Here is a 24,670-nt window from a genome sequence, read left to right as displayed (position 1 = left end):
GGCAGTGCTCGCGCCAACCCGCCGCCGGCCTCGGCCGCCCCTCGGCCGCGCTCGCTGCTGCCGGCCCCGTGGAGCCGAGCTGGGGAGCGGCGCGGGCCCGGGCGCATGTGCTGCACCGGGGGCTTCGAAGCGGCACCCTCAGGGTGGGGGCGTCCCCGGTGTGCTACGGGACGGGGCCGTCGCCCTGGGCGCAGTCAAGGCATGCGGCACCCATCGGTGCTGCCGGGCCGTGGTGGGTGCCGTCCGGCTGGCGGATGCGGCGGGCACCCTTCCCTTCCCTTCCCTTCCCTTCCCTTCCCTTCCCTTCCCTTCCCTCCACGTGAGGGCTGGTGCGGGCAGGGGGGCTGCAGCCGGCGCTGGGGTGCAGGGCTCCTGGGTGCCCTCGATGCCTCAGGGTGGGTTTAACGCGCTGAAGGAGAACCGGCGCGTTGCTGCTCTTGCCCTGTTTAAGATGGAGGGACTGAAGCGCAAAGCAGGAGTTTTGACCCCAGGAATCGGGTGCCCAGCGCCACCGCTCTGTCCCTCGCCCGGCTCGGCGGCTCGTCCCTCCCTGGGTGGCAGCTCTTGCCGCGGCGCTGCAGCTCAGCTGCTGCTCTTCTGGCGTTGAGGGGGGCAGTCAGGTGGCTTTGGCCAGTGCGACCCCCCGAAATCTCTCCTGGGGGCCGTCTGGGCTCTGCCACATGCCAGGAGGGTTTGTGTTTGCCGAGGGGCCGTCAGTGTCACGGCGCAGCCCGAGTCAAGGCTTTCCTTGCTGCTCCGGCGTGGRCCCCTGCCTGGGTGCAGCACAGGGGAGCTGGTATTGGGGGGGGTCCCCCRTGTCAATGCTGTGCACCCCAAAACAGAGCTGGAGGTGCCCGGGACTGGGCGGCCGGCTCCCAGCGCAGCACCCTGTGCCCTGCTGGGAAAGYCTGGGGTGGGCTCTGGCATCCTGGGCGCTGAGCCCATCTCCGTCCCAGAGCCTCGTATCCTTGCAGGACCTGTGCGGGGGCTCGGCCCCCATCAGCTCAGCCCCCGGCATCCCCCGATGCTGCAGGGAGCAGCGCCGGGTGGGACTGGAGGGTGCTGGGTGGGCTGCTCCTGCCCAGGAGCAGCCAAGAGYGTCGCTGTGGCCGGTAGCCATAAGCAAGAGCACCTTTGGGTGTCTGCGTGCAGCTTTGCAAAGAGACCGGGCTYGTGGTGGGTGCCCTGGCGTGCCAGGAGTCCGGGTGCACGAGGGTGGTTTGCAAGGCGACTGCACCCGGACTTGGAGCCGTCCTGCTCTCGCTGCGCCTGCGCTCTGCCTCCTCGCCACCCGGCCAAGCTCCGCACGCTCGGCCCTTAGACGCTCTGCTCCCTGCCAAGTCATCCTGGGCGGATGTGCCGGTGTGTCCAGCTTCCCGGGGCCTCTCAATCCCTGCTTTTAACTCCCAGCCCGCGCCCTGGTGAGCTGTGTTTTTCCTCCTGCGAGGCGGCTCCTGGGGGCTGCGCTGGGTGCCCGGTGCTTCCTTCTTCCCATTTGACTTAGGACCGTGAAGGTGGTCTGTTGCGTGATGATTTAGCCCACGACCTTCACCCGGGGCTCTCCGAACACCTGGAGCTTGTTGCTGCCCTGTGGGGAAGGTCTACGTGTGGGGCTGGCCAGAGCCCTTTGGTGGGACTGCAAACCCCAAACCGATGGGGGACGGAGAGGCCCAGAGCTCTGCTCGATCGCAGCCGCGTGCCTGCGGGGAGCGGCTCCCCCAAGGTCCTGCCTTGCTCTGTGCAGTGCCAGGACCACCGCAGGGATGCTGCGTGGGAGCAGCGACCTCGGGATGTTGATGTGCGAAAGGGGAGAGGAGCTTCAGTTCATGCTCTGGGATGGGGATTTCTGGCCCAGCAAGAAGTCTCCTGGAGCAGGGGCCGGGAACGGGAAGATCTGTGGAGCGGGGCAGCCCCGGGGTGCTTCCCAGGCACGTGGTCATAACTAAATCTCTTCCTGGGAAGCAGCACGTGTGGGGCTGTCCCCAGAGCTGCCACAGTGATGAAGGCGGCCGCGTCCCCTCCTGGGTGACCCTGCTCCTGGAGGGATTTCACATGCCGTGTGCCCGGTGGTGGCCACTGGGCTACCAGGCTTGTAGCGCCGGGGGAGGGAGTTTGACCGCAGAGGGAGGCTTGGAGGTAGCATGGACACCCAGGGAACCTGTCGCCAAAGAGAGAACGAGGGTGCTAGGGCTGTGCCGATGGGTCATGGAGAGTGGGRGTGTGCACTGATCTCGGATAGCGACTGCCCTCCTGGCTGCGTACGTGGGCGTCRGTGGGAACGGGCACATAAGGGCATGGGCACATAAGGACACATGCGTATTTGCATGGAGAGGCGTGTGCGCACGCAAGCGAGTGGCAGCATGAGGAATGATGATCCTCGGCAGTATTTCRCCACTCCGCAGAGCTGCTGGCACCGTTCCGGCTTTGGCCCGTAGCTGATGTTTGGAAAAAGCAGAAGATACAGAGCTGTTTGGAAGGTCCTGCAGTACCGAGGGTGCACAAGCAGCAAAGGCAGCTCCGGGGCTGCCCTGCGCTCCTGGCCGTTCGGGGAGATGTGYTGCCCGGCATTTGCTGCTCGCGGCCTGCTTCCCACTGCGCTTTGTGTTGTTTCCAGCTCGGTATCTCCCAGCACCCGTTAATTCCTGGCAAAACTCACTGCTGAGAAATGCAGCCTCCTCTTCACCACAAATCCCTCCTTCCACGGGGTTCATCTGCCGCCGCTGCCAACCGGAGCGGGCCGGCTCGCAGCGAGGCTGGCCAAGCCGCAGACATGAGCCCGGCAGGGAGCTGACTCCCCTCTCCAGCGCGCCGCTGGCGTGGGGCAGGGCTGGGAGCCAGGGACTGCGTGTGCCGGGGTGGGGGAGGTCCCGCGCTCAGCCCCGGCCAGCACCGAGGACCAGCGGTATTGCAGCACAGAGCCCTCATCCTCCTCGTAGCCACGCGCCTCCGCCCTACCATGCTCCCGCCTTGGTGAAATGCAGCTCTCCCACTCGAAACAAGGACTTTGAGGCTGCTTCTTCCCCTGCTTGGTGCGATTGGCACCGGGAGGCCAAGGGCTCCTCACCTTGCTCCTGCTGTCCTCCTCACTGCCTCCTCCGGGCCTGATGTCCCCTGAGATGGGCCGGGCACTGCCCCGGCTCCTGAGCCCCAAAAGGATTAGGYGCCTCTGCCAAGCCAGCAAGCAAACGGAGGTGACGGTGGTTGGCCAGCGCTCGTGCCCTGGCCCCCGCCAGCACCCACGTTTGCAGACTGAACTGTGCCTCGGTAGTTGTGCTCAGCGGCCGTACCTGTGTCTGCCCATGGCCGTGGAGGAGGCCGTGCTGTGGTGACCCCCCTTGCTGTCGCCTCATCCCTGGCTGAACCGTGGGCAGGAATCTCCTCTTCCACTGACGTCCAGGCTCTGGGTTGGGGAACGGGCGTGAGGAGCAGGGCAGACCGCGTCCCTCCAGCTCTGCTCCCCTTCTCCCCCGCYGCTGCTTGTCCTTCCCATCCCCTTCCTCCACCCGGACCCATTGAGACCCCTCAGGGGCTGCGGGGGCCTCGCTGACCTACTCAGGCACTGACCTGAAAGGGGCCRCGCTCATCCCGCTGGAAGATGCTCCGTGCCCGTTTGCGCCAGCTCACCCCAGGGAGTGCCCAGGCCGCGTCCCGCTGAGGGGTCCGACCCTCTCGAAGGTCTCCTACGTGGGCTGCGTTTCCAGGAGCTGCTTGTCCCCTGGATGCAGCCAGCACGTGTCTCCGTGAGCCGGAGAGGTGCCAAAAACTGGGATACTGCTGCGTGCCGGAGAGGGAGTGCAGCGGCGCAGGGTGGGAGCCGCCCAAGGGAGGGTGGAGGCCTGGGACGGCAGCCGAGGGAAGGCTCGGGCCAGTCCCTGCCCTTTCTGCGAAACCTCCTGGCCTCCGTGGAGGGAGCTCGGCGGCTGCCCTGTTTATTTGGCCTCCGTGCTAGGAAATGAGCTGCGCGGGAGCAGTCGGCCGAGCCTTCGGATCAGCCCCGGGTCCTGCTTTCTGCTGCGTGGAGGCTGCAGGGCTGGCAGTGCTGTGCTGCATGCTCCCCTGTCCCGTGGTGGCCTGGCTCCTCCATGGGACGTGTTRGGGCTGGCTGGCCAACGCTGCTCTCTGGCCCTGACCACGGGACCCTCTGGCAGCCTGGCCTGGCCATTCCCCTGATGCCCAGCACCCCTGGGTGCCCTAAATTGAGGAGTTGCAAGGTCGGGCTGGGTYGGATCTTGTGCGCCAGCGGGGCTGGAAAGCTGCACCAGGCTGGGATGGAGCCAGTGTCAGCTGCCAAGCGTTGGCTCCCTGCCACGTCCCTGCAGCGGGTGCTAATCGGGGCTGCTCGGGCTGGACTTGGTCCATCGGGTGCTGTCAGGCCGGCAGGGAAATGCTGGTGGGTGGCAGGATGTGCCGACGTCCCYGGAGAAGGGCCGGCAGAGCCGCTGCCCCCCGGTACGGGATGAGCGTGGGCGAGAGGGTCTCACRCTGGCTCTCCCCTTGCAGCTGGGATGAGAGCAGCTCCATCAGCAGCGGCCTCAGCGATGCCTCCGACAACCTCAGCTCGGAGGAGTTCAACGCCAGCTCCTCGCTCAACTCCCTGCCCTCCACCCCCACGGCGTCGCGGAGGAACTCTGCCATAGCRGTAGGTGTCTACATCGCCCCGCCGGGCCCACGTGGCTATGGACCTTGGCACCCTTCATCCTGCAGAGCCCAGTGGTGCTTCCTTTGCAGGAAGGAGAGGGTGGATTTTGGAGGGTCACCTGCCTTCCCTTCCCATCCTGGCGATACGGGGTGTTGCATGGGGAAACCAAGACACGGTGCAGGCCAGGGTGCAGTGATTCAGCAGAGCTGGGAGCACCCTTGGGTGTCCAGTGTCTCCCCTTTCCCTGCTGGGTGTGGAGCCCTCTGAGGTTGGGGCCAGGGGTGTCCCTGACTCTGGTCTGCCCACAGCTGCGCACAGACTCGGAGAAGCGCTCGCTGGCGGAGAGCGGGCTGAGCTGGTACGGCGAGGCGGAGGACAAGGCCTCCAAGAAGCTGGATTACGACAGCAGCAGCCTCAAGATGGAGCACGGCTCCTCCAAGTGGCGGCGGGAGCCCTCGGAGAGCTGCGAGGAGGTGCCGAAGGGTGGCGAGCTGAAGAAACCTGTTAGCCTGGGCACCCCGGGGTCCCTCAAGAAGGGCAAGACCCCTCCGGTGGCAGTGACCTCCCCTATTACCCACACGGCCCAGAGCACCCTCAAAGTGGCAGGTGAGGCTGGATTTGGGGAGGGCCTCCTCTGATAGAGGTTTTGGTGTCTTCATGTGCCTGCYCTGGGTGCATTGGCCATGGGGATGACCATGGGGACCCCTGGCTGTGCTCTGATCCAAATGGGCTGGAGCAGAGGGTGGTTGRGTGGTCTTTGGCATCCTCATGGGCWGGGTTGTGGGACGGGYCCTCACCGTCCTGCAGCTGCTTGCTGCCTTGATGCTCCTGCAAGCCCCAAGACCTGCACCCGTCTTGCTGGGGCCAGCAGCGTTGGGTCCCTTCAGTCACCCCGGGGCATCTCCGTGGTGCTGGGTGCATCCATGTGGGCAACYGAATCACACACGTGATGTGCCCTTGCTTTAAGTGGGATCAGCCGTACCCTTGGTGGCCCCCTGGCCAAGCTCTGCTTCCCCAGGGCTGTGTCTGCCCCGTGCTGGGCTGGGGGCTGGCTGTGTGTGTCGGGGTCCTGGCCTTGTTCTGCCCCGACACCTGGTGCTGGTGCGCTTGTTCCTTCCTCGCCGCCACATCTTCTCCATCTCCAAAGTTGCTGTCARATCTGGGCTAGTTTGGACCCCATGTCCCCAAAGCCTCCCTCTTCTCCCGGGACACTAACCCTTCCTTCCCTGCCTGCCAGGCAAGCCTGAGACCAAAGCCACTGACAAGAGCAAGCTGTCYGTGAAGAACACAGGCCTGCAGCGTTCCTCCTCCGATGCTGGCCGCGATCGCACTGCCGATGCCAAGAAGCCACCCTCGGGCCTTACGCGCCCCTCTGCCTCCAGCTCCTTCGGCTATAAGAAACCGGCTCCCACCACCGGCACTGCCACCGTCATGCAAGCTGGGGGCTCGGCCACCCTGGGCAAGATCCAGAAGAGCTCTGGCATCCCCGTCAAGCCGGTCAGTGGGAGAAAAACGAGCCTGGATGTCTCCAACGCGGCCGAGCCCGGCTTCCTGGCCCCAGGCGCCCGTTCCAACATCCAGTACCGGAGCCTGCCCCGGCCGGCCAAGTCGAGCTCCATGAGCGTGACGGGCGGTCGTGGTGCGAACCGCCCCGTCAGCAGCAGCATCGATCCCAGCCTGCTCAGCACCAAGCAGGGCAGCATCTCRGTGTCGCGGCTCAAGGAGCCATCCAAGATCGGTGCAGGCCGTGGCACACCAGCCCCCGTGAACCAGACGGACCGTGAGAAGGAGAAGGCCAAGGCCAAGGCTGTGGCGCTCGACTCCGAGTGCGTGACCCTGAAGAACATCGGTTCGCCCGAGAGCACCCCGAAGGCCCAGGCCAACCTCCCGCCGGCGGCCAAGGTGGCCGAGCTGCCCCCCACGCCACTCAGGTATGACCCCCTCCACCTCTGAGGACAGCAGGTGCCTGGTGTGGCTGTGCCCACTGCCGTGCTGTGCCCGGCGCCCGCATCTTGCCTGCCCCCGATAACACTTTTTTTCCCCCCAGAGCGGCTGCCAAGACCTACGTGAAGCCTCCCTCGCTGGCCAACTTGGACAAGGTCAACTCCAACAGTCTGGACTTGCCGTCCTCCAGTGAGCTGCACCCACCGCACACTGCCAAGCTCCAGGACCTGCACCCAGCCGGCGGGCACCTCACACCCTGCTTCAGTCCCAGTCCTGCCCCCATCCTCAACATCAACTCGGCCAGCTTCTCCCAGGGCCTGGAGCTCATGGGYGGCTTCAGCGTCCCCAAGGAGGGCAGGATGTACCCCAAGCTCTCAGGCCTGCACCGCAGCATGGAGTCCCTGCAGATGCCCATGAGCCTGCCCAGTGCCTTTTCGGGGGGCAGCACCCCTGCCCCCGCCCCTGCTGCTGTCCCCCCTGCCAGCACGGAGGAAGAGGAAGAGGCTGGTGAGCTGGGCTGGAGCGGGAGCCCCCGGCTTGCACATCTGGACAGGTACAGTCAGAGGGTGGGCAGGGGGCTGTCAGAGCACGGCACCTCCATGGGCTGAGCTCCCTCCAGTCATCCTGCCGCGGCCTTGGCCCCCCTTTAGAGGCTCTTGCCTTGCTGTTTTGGGGGAAAAGCCATCTTTCGCCTCCCCACGACTCATGGCATGGCCCTGAGGGTGCTGCCCTGTGGCACCTTCCCTCCCTCTGTGCAGGGGTGTGACTGCTCTTTTCTCTTCCCTTCCAGCACCAACCGCGACAGGAACACGCTGCCCAAGAAAGGGCTGAGGTAAAAGACCCCAAATCCCAGAATCAGGCAGGATGGTGCTGGGGAAGGGGGCGGGTGCTGGTGCCTGGAGCTTTCCTGCCACCCGCACCCGGAGCATGGGGCCGGCAGTGCCCTCCGTGCCGGGGAAGCTGAGSGGGCGCGCAGGAGGCCTGGGGTGGGAGGTGCTGTGGGACCAGCGGGCAGGAGCCGGGATGGTGCCCTGCGCCGCCTCACTGTGCCCGTCTCTCCTCCACCCCCAGGTACCAGCTCCACTCCCAGGAGGAGGCCAAGGAGCGGCGCCATTCCCACACCATCGGCGGACTCCCCGAATCGGACGATCAGCCAGAGCTGCCCTCTCCCCCTGCTCTCTCCGTGGCGCTGGTCGGGAAGGGCCCGCTCACCAGCATCGGTCAGTGCCCTCCTCCTCGGCCCAGCTTACACCAACCCAACCTGTCCCACCTGCCCCCCATACACCCTGGCTTGCCGTGGGGCACTGGAGAGCGGTGCCAGGACCTGGCCCCAGAGCCTTGTGCTGACATTGGGTCGATGGCCGGTGGCCGGCTGGTAACGGRACCTGCAACTAATTGCTGATGCTCTTGTGGGTGCTGGTTTTCTCCGCACCTTGATACCCCCAGCAGCCCTGACACTTGGTGTCTCATGTCTTTGGCCCCACCAAGGTGCTGGGTTGCGGCTTGGGGACCCAGGGACATACATCATCTCTATTTTAGGCCGTCTGATCCATCCTTGGGGCTCTACCCTCGTCTCCCTGCTCCTCTAAGGGTGCCCGTGGCTGAGGCCAGGCTGAGCCAGGCATGAGTCCTGCCTGCTCTTGTTGGGACCTAGATGTTCCCGGAGGGTTTGGGAGATGCAGGCAATGGGGTTGGGGCTCCTGACTGCAGGCGGTGAGAGATGCACCCAGAGGTGATGGGCTCCAGCACAGTTGTGCCTGCTTTGMCACAGAGTGWTGTATTTATTTCTYAGCTCTGCATTCACCRTGCAACATCGCCTCAGGTGCTGGGRTCCAGGCCCTCGAGGTGTAAATCTGCAGTTTAGCTTTCCTCCAGTCCCTCTGCTTTGGGACCGCGATCCCTGCTTCCTCTCCCCCTCCCAGCTCCTGTGGATCACTCCCACCCCGGCTTTCCTGACCCTGATTGCTGGGCCCGGCTCRGGAACCGGCGTGACTCTGACCCTGCCTCTCCCCTGCCTTCTCCTTGCAGTGAGCCCCACTGCCGCCACCACCCCGCGGATCACCCGCTCCAACAGCATCCCCACCCACGACTCCACCTTTGAGCTGTACAGCACGTCCCAGATGGGCAGCACCCTCTCYCTGGCAGACAAGCCCAAGGGCATGATCCGCTCGGGCTCCTTCCGGGACCCTGTGGATGACGGTGAGAGTGTGCTGCGCCCCTGCCCAGGGYGAGGGGGTCTCCCTGGGAGCCGAAGGGTGGCGTGTCGCCCCAGACCCTTGCCCCTTCCTCAGGGCGCTCCTGATGGCTGGGGTGGTACGTGCAGTCCTCAGCATCGGTGCATGGGGAAGCCAGCCCGGAGGGGCTAAGTGCAGAGCTCCAGGCCACCACCAGCTCTGACCCACGCGGGTGCCTGGCAGAGCAGGTTCAAGCCCTGTGGGTGCTTGGCAGTGCCCAGCRTCCCTGCGTTGGCACTAGTGGCATCAGAGGGAGGAGATCCGGGCAGCCAGGGAGGGTGGCAGAGGTCCCAGGCTCAGCCAGAGAGGAGAGCATGGAGTGAGGGCGCTCCCCATGCCGTACTGCAAGTGATGGTAGCAGCAAGCGTCCGGGCAGCATCCGGGGAATTCACTGGCTGAGAAACAGGCAGTGCTGTGCAGCCACCGTCCCTCCCTCGGCTTCTCCCCGGATTGCTGGCTTCTCGCACAGCCCCTCTGCCAGGCGGTCCTCACCCCGCTGCGATACCCTGCGCATTCACCCCGCGGGGAGCGCTGCCGCCCCCCGGGCCGGGGGCAGCCTGACACGGCCTGTTTTCCTCTGTTGCAGTTCACGGATCGGTGCTGTCCTTGGCGTCAAGCGCTTCTTCCACCTACTCCTCCGTAAGCGCCACCTCCGGGCAGGATGCCCTTGCAGGGCTGCGGCGCCTTGTGCATGGCTGTGGGCTGTGAAGGGGGGGGGGGAAAGAGGGGCTGAGCGGTGCGGGGGGGCTCTGTGCATGCCTCTGCCTCGTGCTGAGCCTGTCCGTGCCTTGCTGCCGTCCTGACTGCCCGCCTCTGTCTGTCTCTCTTTGCCCTTGCACTGCCAGGCTGAGGAGAAGATGCAGTCCGAGGTGAGCCCGCGCCCTCCGCTCGCCGCCTGGCCCYGCCAGCCCTGCCGCCGCGGCGCGGGCGAGTGCCCGGCCCCTCTCACTCCCTCTGCTCTTTCCCCGCAGCAAATCCGCAAGCTGCGCCGTGAGCTGGAGTCCTCGCAGGAGAAGGTGGCCACCCTGACGTCCCAGCTGTCGGCTAACGTGAGTGCCTGTGGGAGCCAGCCCAGCCCCGCGTCCCTGCCTCCTGGCCTCGCGCTGTCCGTTCAGCGCTCAATGCAGGACAGGCTGCTCGTGTCATGGGGGGCTGGTGCTTGCCTGCACCCGCAGGAGCCTTGCTCTCCCTCTGGGACCCCCCAAGAACCTGCCTGCCATGGCCCTTGATTGGGACTCAGGGCCTGATACTGGGGCCACAGAGTGGAGGGAGATCATCCTGCAGAGCCTTCCAGGTGGATCCCATCTCCCTGCCCAGCTTGGGCACGCACTGTCCCTGTGGTCAGCCCCAACTTGGCACTCAGCACCTAYTCTTGCACCAGTTTCTGTCCTCCCCTACCACTGGTTTCTCCTCCACCAAGAGAAACCCCTTCTCCAGCCTCCTGTGTCCCAGGCCAAGTGGTTYCAGGGGTCTCGGCAAAGCCACCCAACAGCAGGTGCTCCCCCAACAGCGAGTGCTCTCCTGGCAGTGGGTGCTCACCCATCTCTCCATCTCTCCCAGGCCAACTTGGTTGCAGCTTTCGAGCAGAGCCTGGTGAGCATGACRTCCCGCCTGCGGCACCTGGCTGAGACTGCTGAGGAGAAGGTGGGTGCCACGAGGGGCCCTGGGTGGGCACTGGGGTGGCACTGGTGGTGCAGAGATCCCCCACCCATTGCAGGAGGTTGGTTGTGGGGCTGGGGAATCGGCAAGGTCTGCACTCCTGCACCCGGGGTGAACCTGCTGTGGCCCCTGCGCTGGCGGGATGCACTCCATGGCTCCTGGCTCCACCTTCCCAGGACACGGAGCTGCTGGACCTGCGGGAGACCATCGACTTCCTGAAGAAGAAGAATTCRGAGGCCCAAGCTGTGATCCAAGGGGCCCTGAATGGCACTGACATCACGCCCAAAGGTGAGGCCTGGCACCGCAGGTTTGGGTTCGTTGCCCCGAGTGGCAGCACCCACGTAGTGCCTGAGCTCCAGGTYGTCTTCCAGGGCGGCTCTGAGAGCAGAGAAGGTGTTTGGGTGGGCCTGAGGGAGCAGGGTGCCCTTGGGGAGGAGGAAAGCATTGCAGTGGTCACCAAGCAGGCTGGGAGGGGTGCGCGGGTGGCTCCAGCGCGGGGGCAAATGGGCTGACAATTTTGTTCCTGGTCTCTCTTGCKCTCTGGCTTCTCTCGCTGGCCCCAGAGTTGCGCATCAAGCGGCAAAACTCCTCCGACAGCATCTCCAGCCTCAACAGCATCACCAGCCACTCCAGCATCGGCAGCAGCAAGGACGCCGACGCCAAGAAAAAGAAGAAAAAGAGCTGGGTGGGTTGGATAGGGTGCTGGTGGGAGGACTGGGGCTGGGGGAGCTGCTGGTGGGGTCTGGCTGGGGTCAGCCCCACGAGCCAGCCATTCTCTGTCCATTTGGGCATCATGGTGTCAGTCCCCTCTGTCCCCTGAGGACAGCACTGGTGAGGAGCATGTAGCCACCATGGATTTGTGTCTTGATATGCCAGTTGGGGCCTTCTCTGGGACTTCTCCAGCCCCTCCGGGAGTTTTCSAGCCCTGGTCCTGCACGCCTGGTCCCTTGTGTTCTTTCCCATGTGTTTCTCCCACCCCGTGCTGGTGCTAGCCATCCAGGGTGCCAGGTCCTGGCCCCACAGACACCTCGGCTATCCGGCCACTTCCCTGCACCCAGGCAGCTCCGAGCTGGACGTGTGATTAAGTCTTGCTTTGTTTTGTTTCTCTCCCCCTATGCTGACCTCAACCCTTTTTTTCCAGGTGTACGAGGTAAGTCCTATGCCGTCCCCTCCACCCCATGCTGTGCCCGGCCAGGGCGCTCGCTCCATTTCCAGTGGGACGGCACTCATGCCACTAACCATCCCATCCATCCCACCRGCTCTAACCCCCCGTATGGGCCACYCCAGTGCCCCGCGCCAGGCCACGCAACGCCTTGGTTGCTTCACGGGGCGTTAAGGTCAAAATACCCAGGCAGGCGCAGGGGCTGGACTGCCCTGGGACAGCTTCGCTTCGCAGGGGTGTCTCAGAGCATGGAGCACCCACCACAAAGCTTGGGACGGTGGCCTCCAAAATGGATGAAYGGCCGTGGTTTTGGAGAGGGACCCTGAGGGTTGCAGGCGTGTTTCCCATGTCCTTTTTAGACTTGTTGGGTTCAGGCGCTGCAGCTGGGATGATGGTGGCTGGGACAGAGCCGCCAGGGCACTGGGCCAGCTGGCAGGGGAGCACCGAGGCGGCAGGAAGGGCTCAGTAGATGGGGACCATCCTGACTCCCTGCAGCCAGGATCCCATGGGCAGTGGAAGGGACCCTGGCTCCAGGTCTACCTGCCTGTGACCCTGTGGCACAGTGTTGCCCATCTCTGCTTGCCGGGGCCATGTGTGAGGCATCGTGGTGCCCAGCACAGACCCACAGCTCCTCATCCAACCCCAGGACCACTCTGGAGAGCGGCATGGCCGCAGGCTCCTGAGCTATGGCCTTGCGGGAGCCTGGGATGCTCCAATGTGTCCCCAGGGCCACCGACAGGTCTGGAGTTGTTCTGTCCCCATCAGGACCCATGCAGGGTTTCCTTGCTCTTCAGCCATCGGCAAAGCTTGACACCCACCTTGTTCTTTACATTGAAATGCAGCATTTTCCCTTTTCGAGGGGACACCCAGGCCAGCCTGCCCAGTGCCTGCTAGGAGATGGGCCAGATCCTGCCTGCTCCCTGGCCCGTTTTCCTGCCGCCTGCCCTTGGAGCAGKCTCTGGCCCTGCAGGGCATGTGCTGTGAGCCCGGGACACCCCGGGGTGCCCATCCTGCTTCTCCCCCGGAGGCTGGTGGCACGTAAGCGGGATGCAGGCACGGTTTCGCCCCTGTGTCCATCCGCCCTCCCTGGCCTCAGCACGCCGCTCACCTGTCCGTCGCTCTGTGTGTGCTGTGCGCAGTGTGTGCATGCTGCATGCCCGGCCGCGACGCTGACCCACCCCTCGCACACTGAGCTCTCCTCCAGCAGGGTGGCTGGCCCCCTGCGCCCTCCAGCAGGTCCCAGCAGGACCCYGCACAGCAGAGGGGAGGTTGGGGCTGGAATTGTCCCCTTGCACCCAGACCTAGGCTCTGTGGTGGCTAGGGCACCCCATGGTGCGCTTGCTGGGACGGTGGCTCTGGGAGGAATGTGAGGTTGGAGCCAGCCCTTCCCCRTGGACCAAGGCACTGTGGTGGTCCCCAAACGCCCCCAACATGTGGGTGCTGGGGGAGCCCCACAGGGACGTGGGTTCTCCGTGGGGATTGATGCCATCCAGGCTGGGACTGTGTCTAGAGGGTTGTGTGAAGGGCCATGTGCCACTGTATGTCAGCAGAGCAGGGTCGGGCCGGTGCCTTCCCCGGGGCAGTGGTGGTGGTAGCGCTTGCTCCTGCCTTGGTGATGGATATGGTGTCACTGGTCCTGGGTTGAACTGTCCATTGGTCCTGAGCAGATGGGGGCCATACTCCTGCCTCGGGGCAAGATGGGGCTGTGCCAGACCTGTGGTTGAAAAGCCATACGGGCTGGCTGTTCCTAAAGAGGGTCTTTCTGTCTCCCGTAGCTGCGAAGCTCCTTCAACAAGGCCTTCAGCATCAAGAAGGGGCCCAAATCAGCCTCGTCCTACTCGGATATTGAGGAGATCGCCACGCCGGACTCGTCGGCCCCGTCCTCCCCCAAGCTGCAGCATGGCTCCACGGAGACCGCCTCACCCTCCATCAAATCCTCCACGTCCTCCTCCGTGGGCATCGACACGGCTGAGTACGTGTGTCCGGGGCAGGCGGCACAGAGCAGGAAAGGCTGATCCCAGTGCCTGGCTCCATTCTGCAAGTGCCTGCCCTAGATTCGAGCAAGCTTTGATGTCTCCTCTGGCACAGGCTCTTCCAGGCCCACAGCGAGGGGGAGCCAGAGAAGAAAGAGGTGTCAGAGCTGCGGTCAGAGCTGTGGGAGAAGGAGATGAAGCTGACAGACATCCGCTTGGAGGCCCTGAACTCAGCCCATCAGCTGGAGCAGCTGCGGGAGACCATGCACAACATGCAGGTGAGGGCTGGGATCCCGAACCACTGCCAGACCCCTTTCTTGAAGCCCCTGGCCACGGCATGGACCCTGGGGTGCTGGGGATGGGGGCCTCGGAGCCAAGAGCCCAGCTCCTTGGTGTCTGTGGACTCTGAGCCCCATGTTGGGATGCTGCCCGCATTCAGCCCTCTTCTCTGGGCTATAACGTGGTTCTCCTCCAGCTGGAGGTGGATCTCCTGAAGGCTGAGAATGACCGGCTCAAAGTGGCTCCGGGGCCCTCGTCGGTGCCAGGCTCCATACCYGGACACATCACGAGCACATCGGCCTCCTCTTCGCCGCGGCGCTCACTGGGTCTTGCCCTTGGCCATGCCTTCAGCCCCAGCCTGGCGGATGCAGGTGGGCATRGTGGAGCAGCTGGTGGACAGGGAAGGGCTGGGGCATGGACTTGCACATGAGGGGTGATGCRGGAGCATCCCTGGGAGGGCTGGCCACCTGGTGTCGGGCCCTGCACGGGGATGTCAGCCCACCCATGCCCCRCAGAGGGTCTCCCTGTGGCACAGCGTGGCCCAAGCCCTTGGGAGGAAGCATCTGGTGGGAGCATGCTCCCGCTAATCCAGAGATGGCTGCACAGGGGGCCCTGTCACACTGGTGGTGTCATGGTTGGCCATGGCAGGCTCCATCTCAGGCTAGGCATGGTCAGGCCCTGTGGCTCAGCTCGCTGTGTTGGCACAGCCTAACTCTGCTCTGTCTCCAGACGTGTCCCCTATGGACGCTGTCAGCGCTGGCACCCAGAAGGACGAGCTGACGCTGAGGATYGTGGTGCGCATGCCGCCCCAGCACATCATCAAGGGGGTAAGTGCAGGTTGTATGGGGAGCCTGACCTGCTGTGGAGCCACGGCCCTACATGAGGGGCAGAGGACACCTATCTAGGGCTGGATACAGTGCTCCAACTCTGCACACTTCTGCCTTGGCCCCTAGGACCTCAAGCAGCAGGAGTTTTTCCTGGGTTGGACTAAGGTGAGCGGGAAGATTGACTGGAAGATGCTGGATGAGGCTGTCTGCCAGGTCTTCAAGGTAGGAACACAAGGACCCCTCTTCTGAGCACTATCCTTTTCCCCCTGCTCCCTCCACCTTCTCATCTGTGTCTGGCGCTGCACAGCCCGGGTCCTTTCTGGGGCCTCCTGGAGCTGCTGAGCACCTTTTTGCCTTCTGCCAGCCCTCAGGGCCTGGGGTRCTGACAGTCCTGCCCTTCTCCGTGTAGGATTATGTCACCAAGATGGATCCTGCTTCCACCCTGGGGCTCAGCACTGAGTCCGTGTATGGCTACAGCATCAGCCACATCAAGCGGGTCCTGGACACGGAGCCRCCGGAGCTGCCGCTGTGCCGCCGGGGCCTGACCAGCATCGCCGTGACGCTCAAAGGTCAGTGTAGCCGAGAGGCCTCCATCACTGTCCCGTCTTCCCTGGCCTGCAGTGCCGTGGGGGGAGAGCGGGACCCTCAGCCCTGCCCTGCCTGCAGGCTTGAAGGAGAAGTGCGTGGACAGCCTGGTCTTYGAGACGCTCATCCCCAAGCCCATGATGCAGCATTATATCAGCCTCCTGCTGAAGCACCGGCGGCTCATCCTCTCGGGACCCAGCGGCACCGGCAAGACCTACCTGACCAACCGCCTGGCCGAGTACCTGGTGGAGCGCTCGGGCCGGGACGTCACTGAGGGCATCGTCAGCACCTTCAACATGCACCAGCAGTCCTGCAAGGTGAAGGCACACGGGAGCCGGGGCTCTTCCCGTTGGCGCTGATGCCACAGCACGGCCCCACACATGACGCTTGTCCCCTCTCGTTGCAGGACCTGCAGTTGTACCTCTCCAACCTGGCTAACCAGATCGACCGGGAGACGGGCACGGCGGACGTGCCACTGGTGATCCTCCTGGACGACCTCAGCGAGGCGGGCTCCATCAGTGAGCTCGTCAACGGCGCGCTCACCTGCAAGTACCACAAATGGTGAGTGCCYGGCTGCRTCCCCCCTCYRGYGCAGCCTCCCAGGTGCACACACGCTCACGCTGGGCTCGCAGGGACAGGACTGTAGGGCCACACGTGTCCACTCTGCTCAGGCCTGWTGCCATGGGTGGCCCTGAGGCTCTGCTGTGGGTGGGGGCAAYGCAGGATGCTCTTTCTCATGGATCCCGTCTTGCTCTCTCTCAGCCCCTACATCATTGGCACCACCAACCAGCCCGTGAAGATGACCCCGAACCATGGCCTCCACCTCAGCTTCAGGTGTGGATCAGACAKCCCCAAYGGGGATGGGGARCATCCCCATGGGGTTGRGAGGCCCAGGGGCCATCACTCCTGTCCCCAGGGCAGTCCTGGGAACACATCCTCTGCATAGGGACCCTGATGAGTGGATCCAGAGAAGTCAGATTCCCTAAGCCTGGGTACGGGGGTGCTAGGAGGTTCCTCAAGGGTGCAGGGACCCTGGGAAGGGTGCTGGGGAGCAGGGCTGCTTGTGGGAGACSCAGCCCTGAGTGCCTGACTCTTCCCCCCAGGATGCTGACCTTCTCGAACAACGTGGAGCCGGCCAACGGCTTCCTGGTGCGCTACCTGCGGCGGAAGCTGCTCGAGTCGGATACGGACATCAACGCCAACAAGGAGGAGCTGCTGCGTGTACTGGACTGGGTGCCCAAGCTGTGGTACCACTTGCACACCTTCCTGGAGAAACACAGCACTTCCGACTTTCTCATCGGTACAGCTTGGCCGCACGCCTCCCTCCTCYACCTCGCACCAGCAGGAGGCCATGGGAGGAACATGGGACAGGGATGAAATACTCCCAAAGGAGCTTGGGGAGCCAGTGCACTGTCCCTCACCCTCCAGCCCCACACAACTGTGGGTGATTCGCTGAGATACCACTCAGACCCTTGTCTRGGTGTCATCGGTCCCCTGGCCCTATGCGACCTGTCACTGTGGTGTTGGCCAAAGTTGCCTCCCTTGATGACACCCTTCCTTGGCTGCAGAGGAGCYGGGTTTTCCCAGGCTGGTCTCCTTCTGCCTTGCCACACTCTTGGGGACATAGATGGATGTTGGGAGCCCCGTTGTTTGCTGGGACCCTGCTTTCTCCTCCCGCATTTTAGACAGATACTGTGTTGGGTGCTGCTCCCGGGACACAGTCAAGCCCAGGGTGCCTTCCACAGCCCCGAGACTGGCAGCAGGGTTTCCTTGCCCTGACACTGGGCTGGCACGGATTCGGGCCGGTGGCTGACACAGGGGGACCAGACTCCCATCTTTGCTCTCTGCCTTCTCTCTCTGCAGGTCCCTGCTTCTTCCTGTCCTGCCCCATTGGAATTGAGGATTTCCGGACCTGGTTCATYGACCTGTGGAATAACTCAATCATCCCCTACCTGCAGGAAGGGGCAAAAGATGGGCTCAAGGTACCTAGAAGGGCTCACAGGGGCACAAACCTGGGCCCAGCTCYGAGGGGACATGCTGGCGCAGCAGTCCAACGGGATGGGGAGAGGGGAGGTGCTGTGACCACGGGTGCAGMTGGCTTCTCTGTCGCTCCCTGCCCTGATCCCTGTAGCGGGAGGTAGCGCCATGCCCGGGGCTTGGACAGTGTGACACCGAGCTCCAGCCTGTGATGAAGAACCAGCTGCCTCTTGCTCCTTGCCTGCAGGTCCATGGGCAGAAGGCGGCATGGGAGGACCCCGTGGAGTGGGTGCGGGACACCCTGCCCTGGCCATCAGCGCAGCAGGACCAGTCCAAGCTCTACCACCTGCCCCCACCCACCATCGGGCCCCACAGCACCGTTTCCCCCGCCGAGGAGCGCACCGTCAAAGACACRACGCCCAGCTCCCTGGACGCGGACCCTCTGGTATGGCTGTGTCACGGGTTGTACCGGGCACCACGAGGGGGACAGGGTGGTGCTGGTTGCAGGGAGRGAGCAGCATCAAACTGCGCATCATTTTCCAGGGTTTTTTTGTTTAAGAAGCCAGATTTAGTGATGCAGAAACCTTGCTCGCTCCTGGGAGGAGCGATGGGTGCAGAACGGTGGCACTGGTGGCCCCGAACCATGTTGTGACAAGCACTGGCCAGCAAGCGGGCCCGGCGTGGCCCGCCACGTCCTACCTGGTGGTGTGAAGCATCATATCTGCAAGCAGAGCTGCATGCACGCACACACTAACCGGGGCTTGCGCACACATGTGTCCCCACGGGTCACACGCGGAGAGGCTGCTAGAGGACACCAGGCTGCCRCAGATGGTGCCAGCTGCTGTGCTGTGGCTTGCCTGCTTGCCCTGCCTTGGCACGCTCAGCCTTGGCAGTCCTGGCTGGGTCCAAGGCCGGATTTGGACCCAACGGAAAAGGATTTGCAGCATCTCTGGGCCTTGCTTTACACTTTAAGGTGTCTCTTGGGATGGCCAGTTTGTATGGGAGGGCAAGGAGTGCTGGGTGCTCTTGGCTCTCCAGGGGGCAAGGATGCATCCCCGGCTTCCCCAGGGCACCGGAGGATGCTCATCCTGCCCGGGGGACAGCCAGGGGCCTTTTGTCCCCGTCTGGCTTGGTCCCACRCGCTCCYCATCGCCCACTGCCGCCGTGGGGAYGATGAAGTGCGCTCCGGGCTGAGCCGAGCAGCGGCTCACGCGGGCCCCGCGCGCCCTTTCCCTGCAGATGGCCATGCTGCTGAAGCTCCAGGAGGCCGCCAACTACATCGAGTCTCCGGACCGAGAGACCATGGTGGATCCCGACCTGCAGTCGACTCTGTGAGGCCCAGACGTGCCGGCCCAGGCGGAGGGGAGCCAGACGCCAGCCGTCGCTCCCGCCGGGCTGCTCTTCTTTTCCTTTGGTATCGTGGAGCGCGGGGCTGGCAAGCGAGCGGAGAGGACTTGGGCTCCGGCACATCTTGGCGGAGCGTGGGGAAGCTCGGCTCATCCGTGGGCGAGCACGAGGTGCCGTCTCCCCTCCCGACTCTGGGGGTAGGAGAATCCTGGTTTCTCTTTTTGTTTTTTTTTTTCTGTCTCTCTTGCAAACTCTGGGGCTTTGGGGCAGGGGTGACCCATGTGGCCAGGCACCCGCTGCAGGCAGCCACAGCTGCAGGAAGGCCCCTGCGTGGGGCAGGGACCCCGCGGGAGCCGCCTGGGATGAAGCTTGGGGCGCGGGAGCAGCGTGCGGCCGCCGAATGAGAGCGTGGGCGCTTGGCGTTTGCGCGTCCCTCTCCGCGTCCCTCTCCGCCCAGCCCCCCGCGCGGCGGCGGCAGGCACGCGACGAAGGAGCTGCTGCCGCGGGAAGCGCCTGCCGCCCTCCGGCGGAGCCCCAGCGGGCGACGGGCGAGCGCGAGGAGGAGTACGGCTCTTGCCGCTATCTCTGTATGTTCCCTGTTCAACCTGCATGGCAGCCGCTGCAACCAGGACAGCCCAATAAACCCCACTTTGGTTATTTTATTTTATTTCCCCCCACCCCCGTTTTCCATTGGCCGAGTCCAGACTTTGCTTTGGTCCCTTTTTTTTTGTTCTGCTTCTTTGCTCTCTCCCGGCCTGGAGCCCGCGGCCTGGTGCCCGTCGCTTCCCCTCGAGCGGCTCCCTTTCCTTTTGGTTTCTTTTGCAGCCGTCGGTTCCACCACTCAAACCACCTCTGTCACGAAAACTGGTGCTCACTGGACGATCTCCAGTCCCTGAATCCACCTCCCGGGGCCTTGCAGCTTGGCTGAGACGGGACTTGGCATCCGGTGGCAGCGGGATGCTCCCGGAGCAGCCCCATGCCTGGCGGCTCCCCTCTCTCCAAAAGCACAAGGCAGAGCCCGGCCCTGGGGACGGGGTCTCCCACCAGGCCACCGCCCCTGGTGGCACCTCCTCCTCCCGGGACCCCGCGCTGGCTGAGGCGCCGAGTGYGGCCAGGGCACTGCCACCCCTTCCCCACGCGGCCCCATAGCCTTGTGTCCCCCCTGCTGCCGGGGCCACCACCCACCCTGTGGCCCCTGCGTGCTGCTGGGCTGTTGACATGGGCTGGCACGCCGTGCTGGGGGGTCATTCCCATGCCGCGGGTCCCCAAGTCTCRGTGCTGGCGTGCACGGCACCCCTCCGGCCCTGCAGCACCAGGTCTGCCAGGGCTCTCCGGGGACACCCCGGGCGCCCCGTCGGGGCTGCGCCTCTCCTGCGCCGCTGCCCGCGAGCGCCCGAGGCCCTGCAGCGCCCTCGACCCGAGCACACAGTGCTGGGCGCGAGGCTCTTGACACGGAGGGGATCAGCCCCGGTGCTGCCACGCTGCCTTAATCCCTGGGCCCCATGGCGAGGGAGACGCAGGGCTGGGGCTGGCACAGCCCGCTAGCGTCCCCAAGGCCTGGAGCAGGACGTCCCCCAAGGACAGGAGCAGGGCACTGGCCTTAGCTTGTGCACGGCCATGCTATGGCCTGCCAGCACTGGTACCGTTGCTTGCATGCTGGGGACGGGTACACGGCTGCCATGTGCTTCGTAGGGCCGCCRTCCCCGTGCCCAGCCAGGCTCCGTCCTGCTCCAAGATGGGGTCCCAGTCACCCCTGCACCGTGGTCCAACTCTGCTCCCAAATGCAGCCAGGAGCCCAGCCTGAGTGGACGGGATGGGCTCGCCTGGGCCCATCTCTCCTGAAGCATCTTTCGAGGAGAGGTGACCCCGGGTCCAAGGCTGCCGAGCTGGTGCTGTGCCCAAATGCCACCGCTGTGGGCACCAGGCAACCCGCAGGGGCCAGCCGCAGCTGGCATGGCTTTCGGGGACGCCTCGCGCCCCTCCTCGCCGGGCAACTTCTCAACGGCCCTGCCTTGCCACCGGCGCCGCTCGGAGGCTGCTGGCACCTCTGCCCTTGGTGCTCTCGAGGCGCCGGCGCTCTCAGCCGGCGCCTCTTGCCTTGCTGGCGCGACCCATGGTGCTCACTTCCCTGTCCGTCCAACGGCCTCGCCGCGGGCCCGCGCGCCGCTGGCTGCCTCCAGCTGGCTCGCTGCCCGCATCCCCCCCCCAAGCCCGGATGGGGGACCGGACAGCCCCTGGCCGGGCGGCCTCGGCCCTGCAGCCACCCCGTCGGCCCCCCTGTGTCGGTTTGCGTCGCAGCCCCTCGCCGCCAAGCCCCGGGGCCGGCCGGACCCCTTTSCCCGGGGATTTCCCTCCCTCCCCGCGCCGGCTCGGCCGCTAGGGCTTTTCGTTTGCCTTCTCTTGCGTTGCCGCCGTAGGCTAAGGACTCGCTGTAAATAGATCCGTACTCGAACGACCTGCGTGAGTTGGTGGGGCCTGGCCCTGCGTGTCTTTTCCTTTTTTGTACTCTCTGTGATAACTGTGCTGTGCTGACTTCTTTTCTGATTGTACGAGACACCCGCCCAGCAGTCGCTAGAGGCCGGCGGTGGGCACCCTGCCCTCCCCTCCAGCCCCTCTCCCCTCCTCGGGGCTCCCGTGCCTGGGGCCGCAAAGGGGACAGGGCACCTCTGCGGTGCCCCCAGCCCCGGCGATGCCCCGTTGCCTCCCCTAAGCCACTGAGACACCGACCAAACCCCTCGCGGTGGCCTTGGGGCTGTGCCGCTGGGCATCCCCGCTGCCCCAGCCCGCTTCCCGGGCTTTGCTGCCTCCTTCCTCGCTCTCCGGCTCCTGTCGCCCTGTCACCCCATCGCCCAGGCCAGCACGGGTCTCTCTGGTCTGCCATGCTCCTCCCGGCGCTGCTGAGCCAGCTGGAGCAGGGTGGCGAACGGGTGGTGTAAATCAGGAGGAACCCCCGAGGTCCACGTCACACCAGGGGACGGGAAGGTGATGCCACCAGACGTGCCCCGAGGCCGGTGCGTGGCACGGGGTGGGAAGGAATTTCGCTGGGGTTACCCAGGTGAAGGAGACGGGCCTGGGAGCTTCCTCCTGCGTTGCATCGAGCCCCTGGTGCCCCCAAGCGTGGGGCGGGCTGAGCCCCTCTGGCCCTGGCTGGCACGGTGGTGCTGAGCACGCGGGCACGGCGCCACCGGCCACAGCCGGGGCGGGGGGGACAAAAATTGCACTAACTCGTCCCCTCGCTGTCCCCGGCGGTGCCCCGCTGAGTGCTGGGAGCCCTCCGAGGGGCTGGAGCTGGGACGTGCCAGCGCCCCGCTCTCCTTCACCCTCTAGCTACTGCTGCCCGGTGGCCCGAACCTTACAATTTTAGCTTTTTTCTATTAAAGACAAACAACCTTTTTTTAATTAAATAAACGATGAAATGGACAAAAATCCCTGTTTTAGATGATCTGTGTAATTGACTGGGTTTTGTGTTTCTTAACTGCATGGTATTCCTGCCGAGGGGTTTTATAGCACTTTTTAAATTTCTCTTTAAGATTTTGGTCCAGATTTCTACTGCTCTCGCCTGTCTGTCTTTGCTTTATCCTTGCCTTCGCGAAGTTTGTAAACTCGCTCCATTTTATACCTGATGTCGACAAACCCAACCCCACAGATCTGACGTTGTACATAGCTGCGGGAACAATCATAGGGAACAAACACCATCTGGACTCTTTCCACGATTCGTTGTTTTTACTTAAGCGCAATTTAAAAAAAAAAAAAAGTATCAAAGGAAAGCCCGGAAAAAGGCTTGAGGATGTTACTTAAAGACAGCAACAAATCCAGCCCTGCACCAAGTCAGCTCCTGCTGCCCACGCTGCCCGCACCAAACGGCATGTCTCTTCTCGGTCGTCTGTCTAACACCATTGGATTCAATAAAGTTATCTCCTGTACCGCCTGGCTGCTCGTCCTGTGTCCGGGAGCCCCGGGAGGAGGGTAGGACAGCCGCCGCTTCGCCACGGGAAAGACTGTGTTTACCCCTATCTTAGATGGTTGCCCTCCTCTAAAAACCAGGGGGGCTTTGCGAAATGGCTCCTGGTTTGAAGCCTGGGCTGTTTTGCAAGATGCTGAGAGCGATTTCGTCAGTCTCTGCATCACCCTGCTGTAAAATTTGGGGCGGGGGTTGCAAAAAGACTCCGGGTTTGAAATCCTTGCGGTTTTGCAAGGTGCTGAGAGTGGTGGCCTGGCCAGGGATCTCCTGTCCTGGAGCAGGAGGGGGACAGATCTGAGCTGGAGTGCGCACAGGGAAGCGGGGGGCTCGGGGTGGGTGGGTGTCCCCACTGGGCCCCGTTCCCCTCGCTGGGCTGGTCCCTGTCACCCCCCTCGCTGCGTCCATCCCCCCGCAGCCCCTTGCCTTGAGCTCCACTCCCYGGGGAAGGGGACGTGGTTGCGACCAGGAGATGCTCCCAGCGCAGGGATGTCCCCATGTCAGGCAGGGGAAAGCGGTGCCACCGACCCCACCGAGACCGATGCTCCCCCTCGCCCTGCGAGGCGAGAAACCCCAAGCCAAGGCTGCAACTTCGTGGTGGCTCTAAAGCTGGTTTTCCGCTTCGGAGAGCAGTACTGGAGCTGGGACAGATGCTCTAGGAGCCACTAATTAATYGCAGGATGATTATGAGTTGCTAACATACTGCAGCGGTGAATGCAAGGCCAGGAGAGGGCACTTCCCATCGGCTCAGTGTTCACCGCGTCTCCTGCCTGGAAGGCGGGACCTGAACAGCTCAAAAGCCGGAAAGCGAGGATCCCTCCTCGCTGGGGACCCTCTCCGTGCATCTCCGGGAGGGATGGGGGCAGCAGCATCCTCATCTGGTCTGGAAGCGGTGGAGATGGGGATGGGGGCAGCGGCTCCAGGGAAACATTCCCTTCCCCGCGGCTCAGTGGATGTTCGCAGCACGGCCACGTTCATGGGCTGGCCCGCCTGCTCTGCCTCCTTGCCAGTCCCCCAAGAGGGGACCCCACTTTGTCCCTGGGTCCCTTCYTCAGGACAAGCATCCAAGGCTGCACCAGTCCTGGGGTTCACACGTGGTTTTGGGGACCTGACGCGTTGCTCCCTTGGGCGCAGCTGCAAATGGTGACCCAGAGTCTCTGGGGTCCCAGCCCAGGGGCTGTTCCCAAAGTCACGCTGGTTTTGGGGAACCAGGGGCCCTCAAACACTGAATGCACCATGCGTGGCTGGTGCGAGCAGGCAGCGGAGTGGCAGAGAGGGGCCTGTGCTGGGTGCTGGGCCCTAAACGTGGTGGTCCCACAGGGATTTCCAGCCCAACGACTGCGGCACAGAGCCAGCGAGCCAGAGGACCTGGTCCTCAGGCACYGGGGGATGCAGAGGGACCACGCGGGGATGACGCTGATGCTTTGACTTCAGCAGGACACCCCACTTTGAGGAAAATCCAGCTGCTTATTTCAAGGGTGACGTACAGGAGAGGGGAACAGTGCCCATGGTCTTGATGCTGGATCGAGGACACAGTCCCCACGTGGGGTCCTTTCCCTTCCTTTGGTGGCTAGCGGGAGCCCGTGGGCATCTCTGCAGTGCACATGCCCCAACCTGGCCCAGAGCTCGTGGTCCAGAGGGGACCCAGGGCAAAGGGACCCCCAGCAGAGGTTGGACACGTTGGGTTCAGCATCGTGTGTGTGTACAGCAGCACCCATGGGGGACAGCACATTTTATAAAGCAGCACCCATGGGGTACAGCACCCATCATGCACAGCAGCACCCATGGGGTATAGCACTATGTGTGTGTACAGCAGCACCCGTGGGATACAGCACTGTGCGTACAACAGCACCCATGGGGGACAGCACCCAGCACACACAGCAGCAGCCATGGGGTATAGCGCTATGTGTGTACAGCAGCACCCGTGGGATACTGCACCCAGCACGCACAGCAGCACCCATGGGGTACACACCGTGTGTACAACGGCACCCAGCACGCACAGCAGCACCCACGGGGTACACACCGTGTGTACAATGGCACCCAGCACGCACAGCAGCACCCACGGGGTACACACCGTGTGTACAAC

General features: G+C 64.0%; 1 protein-coding gene across 1 annotated transcript in view; it reads left to right on the top strand.

Annotated features, from left to right (window-relative positions):
• The window catches only part of NAV1 (neuron navigator 1), a 69,021-nt gene extending 50,407 nt beyond the window's left edge, over positions 1–18,614 (top strand). The window contains exons 6-32 of the mRNA XM_026063795.1: positions 4,501–4,639; positions 4,948–5,245; positions 5,877–6,570; positions 6,687–7,136; positions 7,374–7,415; positions 7,655–7,803; positions 8,612–8,782; positions 9,404–9,456; positions 9,663–9,686; positions 9,789–9,866; positions 10,378–10,461; positions 10,653–10,764; positions 11,040–11,161; positions 11,618–11,626; positions 13,414–13,610; positions 13,727–13,889; positions 14,087–14,261; positions 14,620–14,717; positions 14,844–14,939; positions 15,127–15,286; positions 15,384–15,619; positions 15,709–15,863; positions 16,065–16,136; positions 16,406–16,602; positions 17,166–17,284; positions 17,527–17,724; positions 18,519–18,614. Of these exons, the coding sequence (XP_025919580.1) occupies positions 4,501–4,639; positions 4,948–5,245; positions 5,877–6,570; positions 6,687–7,136; positions 7,374–7,415; positions 7,655–7,803; positions 8,612–8,782; positions 9,404–9,456; positions 9,663–9,686; positions 9,789–9,866; positions 10,378–10,461; positions 10,653–10,764; positions 11,040–11,161; positions 11,618–11,626; positions 13,414–13,610; positions 13,727–13,889; positions 14,087–14,261; positions 14,620–14,717; positions 14,844–14,939; positions 15,127–15,286; positions 15,384–15,619; positions 15,709–15,863; positions 16,065–16,136; positions 16,406–16,602; positions 17,166–17,284; positions 17,527–17,724; positions 18,519–18,614 (4,387 nt within the window). The remainder of the gene's footprint in view (positions 1–4,500; positions 4,640–4,947; positions 5,246–5,876; positions 6,571–6,686; positions 7,137–7,373; positions 7,416–7,654; positions 7,804–8,611; positions 8,783–9,403; positions 9,457–9,662; positions 9,687–9,788; positions 9,867–10,377; positions 10,462–10,652; positions 10,765–11,039; positions 11,162–11,617; positions 11,627–13,413; positions 13,611–13,726; positions 13,890–14,086; positions 14,262–14,619; positions 14,718–14,843; positions 14,940–15,126; positions 15,287–15,383; positions 15,620–15,708; positions 15,864–16,064; positions 16,137–16,405; positions 16,603–17,165; positions 17,285–17,526; positions 17,725–18,518) is intronic.
• The last annotated feature ends 6,056 nt before the right edge of the window (positions 18,615–24,670 follow it).

Source organism: Apteryx rowi, unplaced genomic scaffold (assembly GCF_003343035.1).
Source record: "Apteryx rowi isolate R43461 unplaced genomic scaffold, aptRow1 scaffold_200, whole genome shotgun sequence".
Lineage (NCBI taxonomy): Eukaryota > Metazoa > Chordata > Aves > Apterygiformes > Apterygidae > Apteryx > Apteryx rowi.
This window is presented reverse-complemented; position numbering and strand designations above follow the sequence as displayed.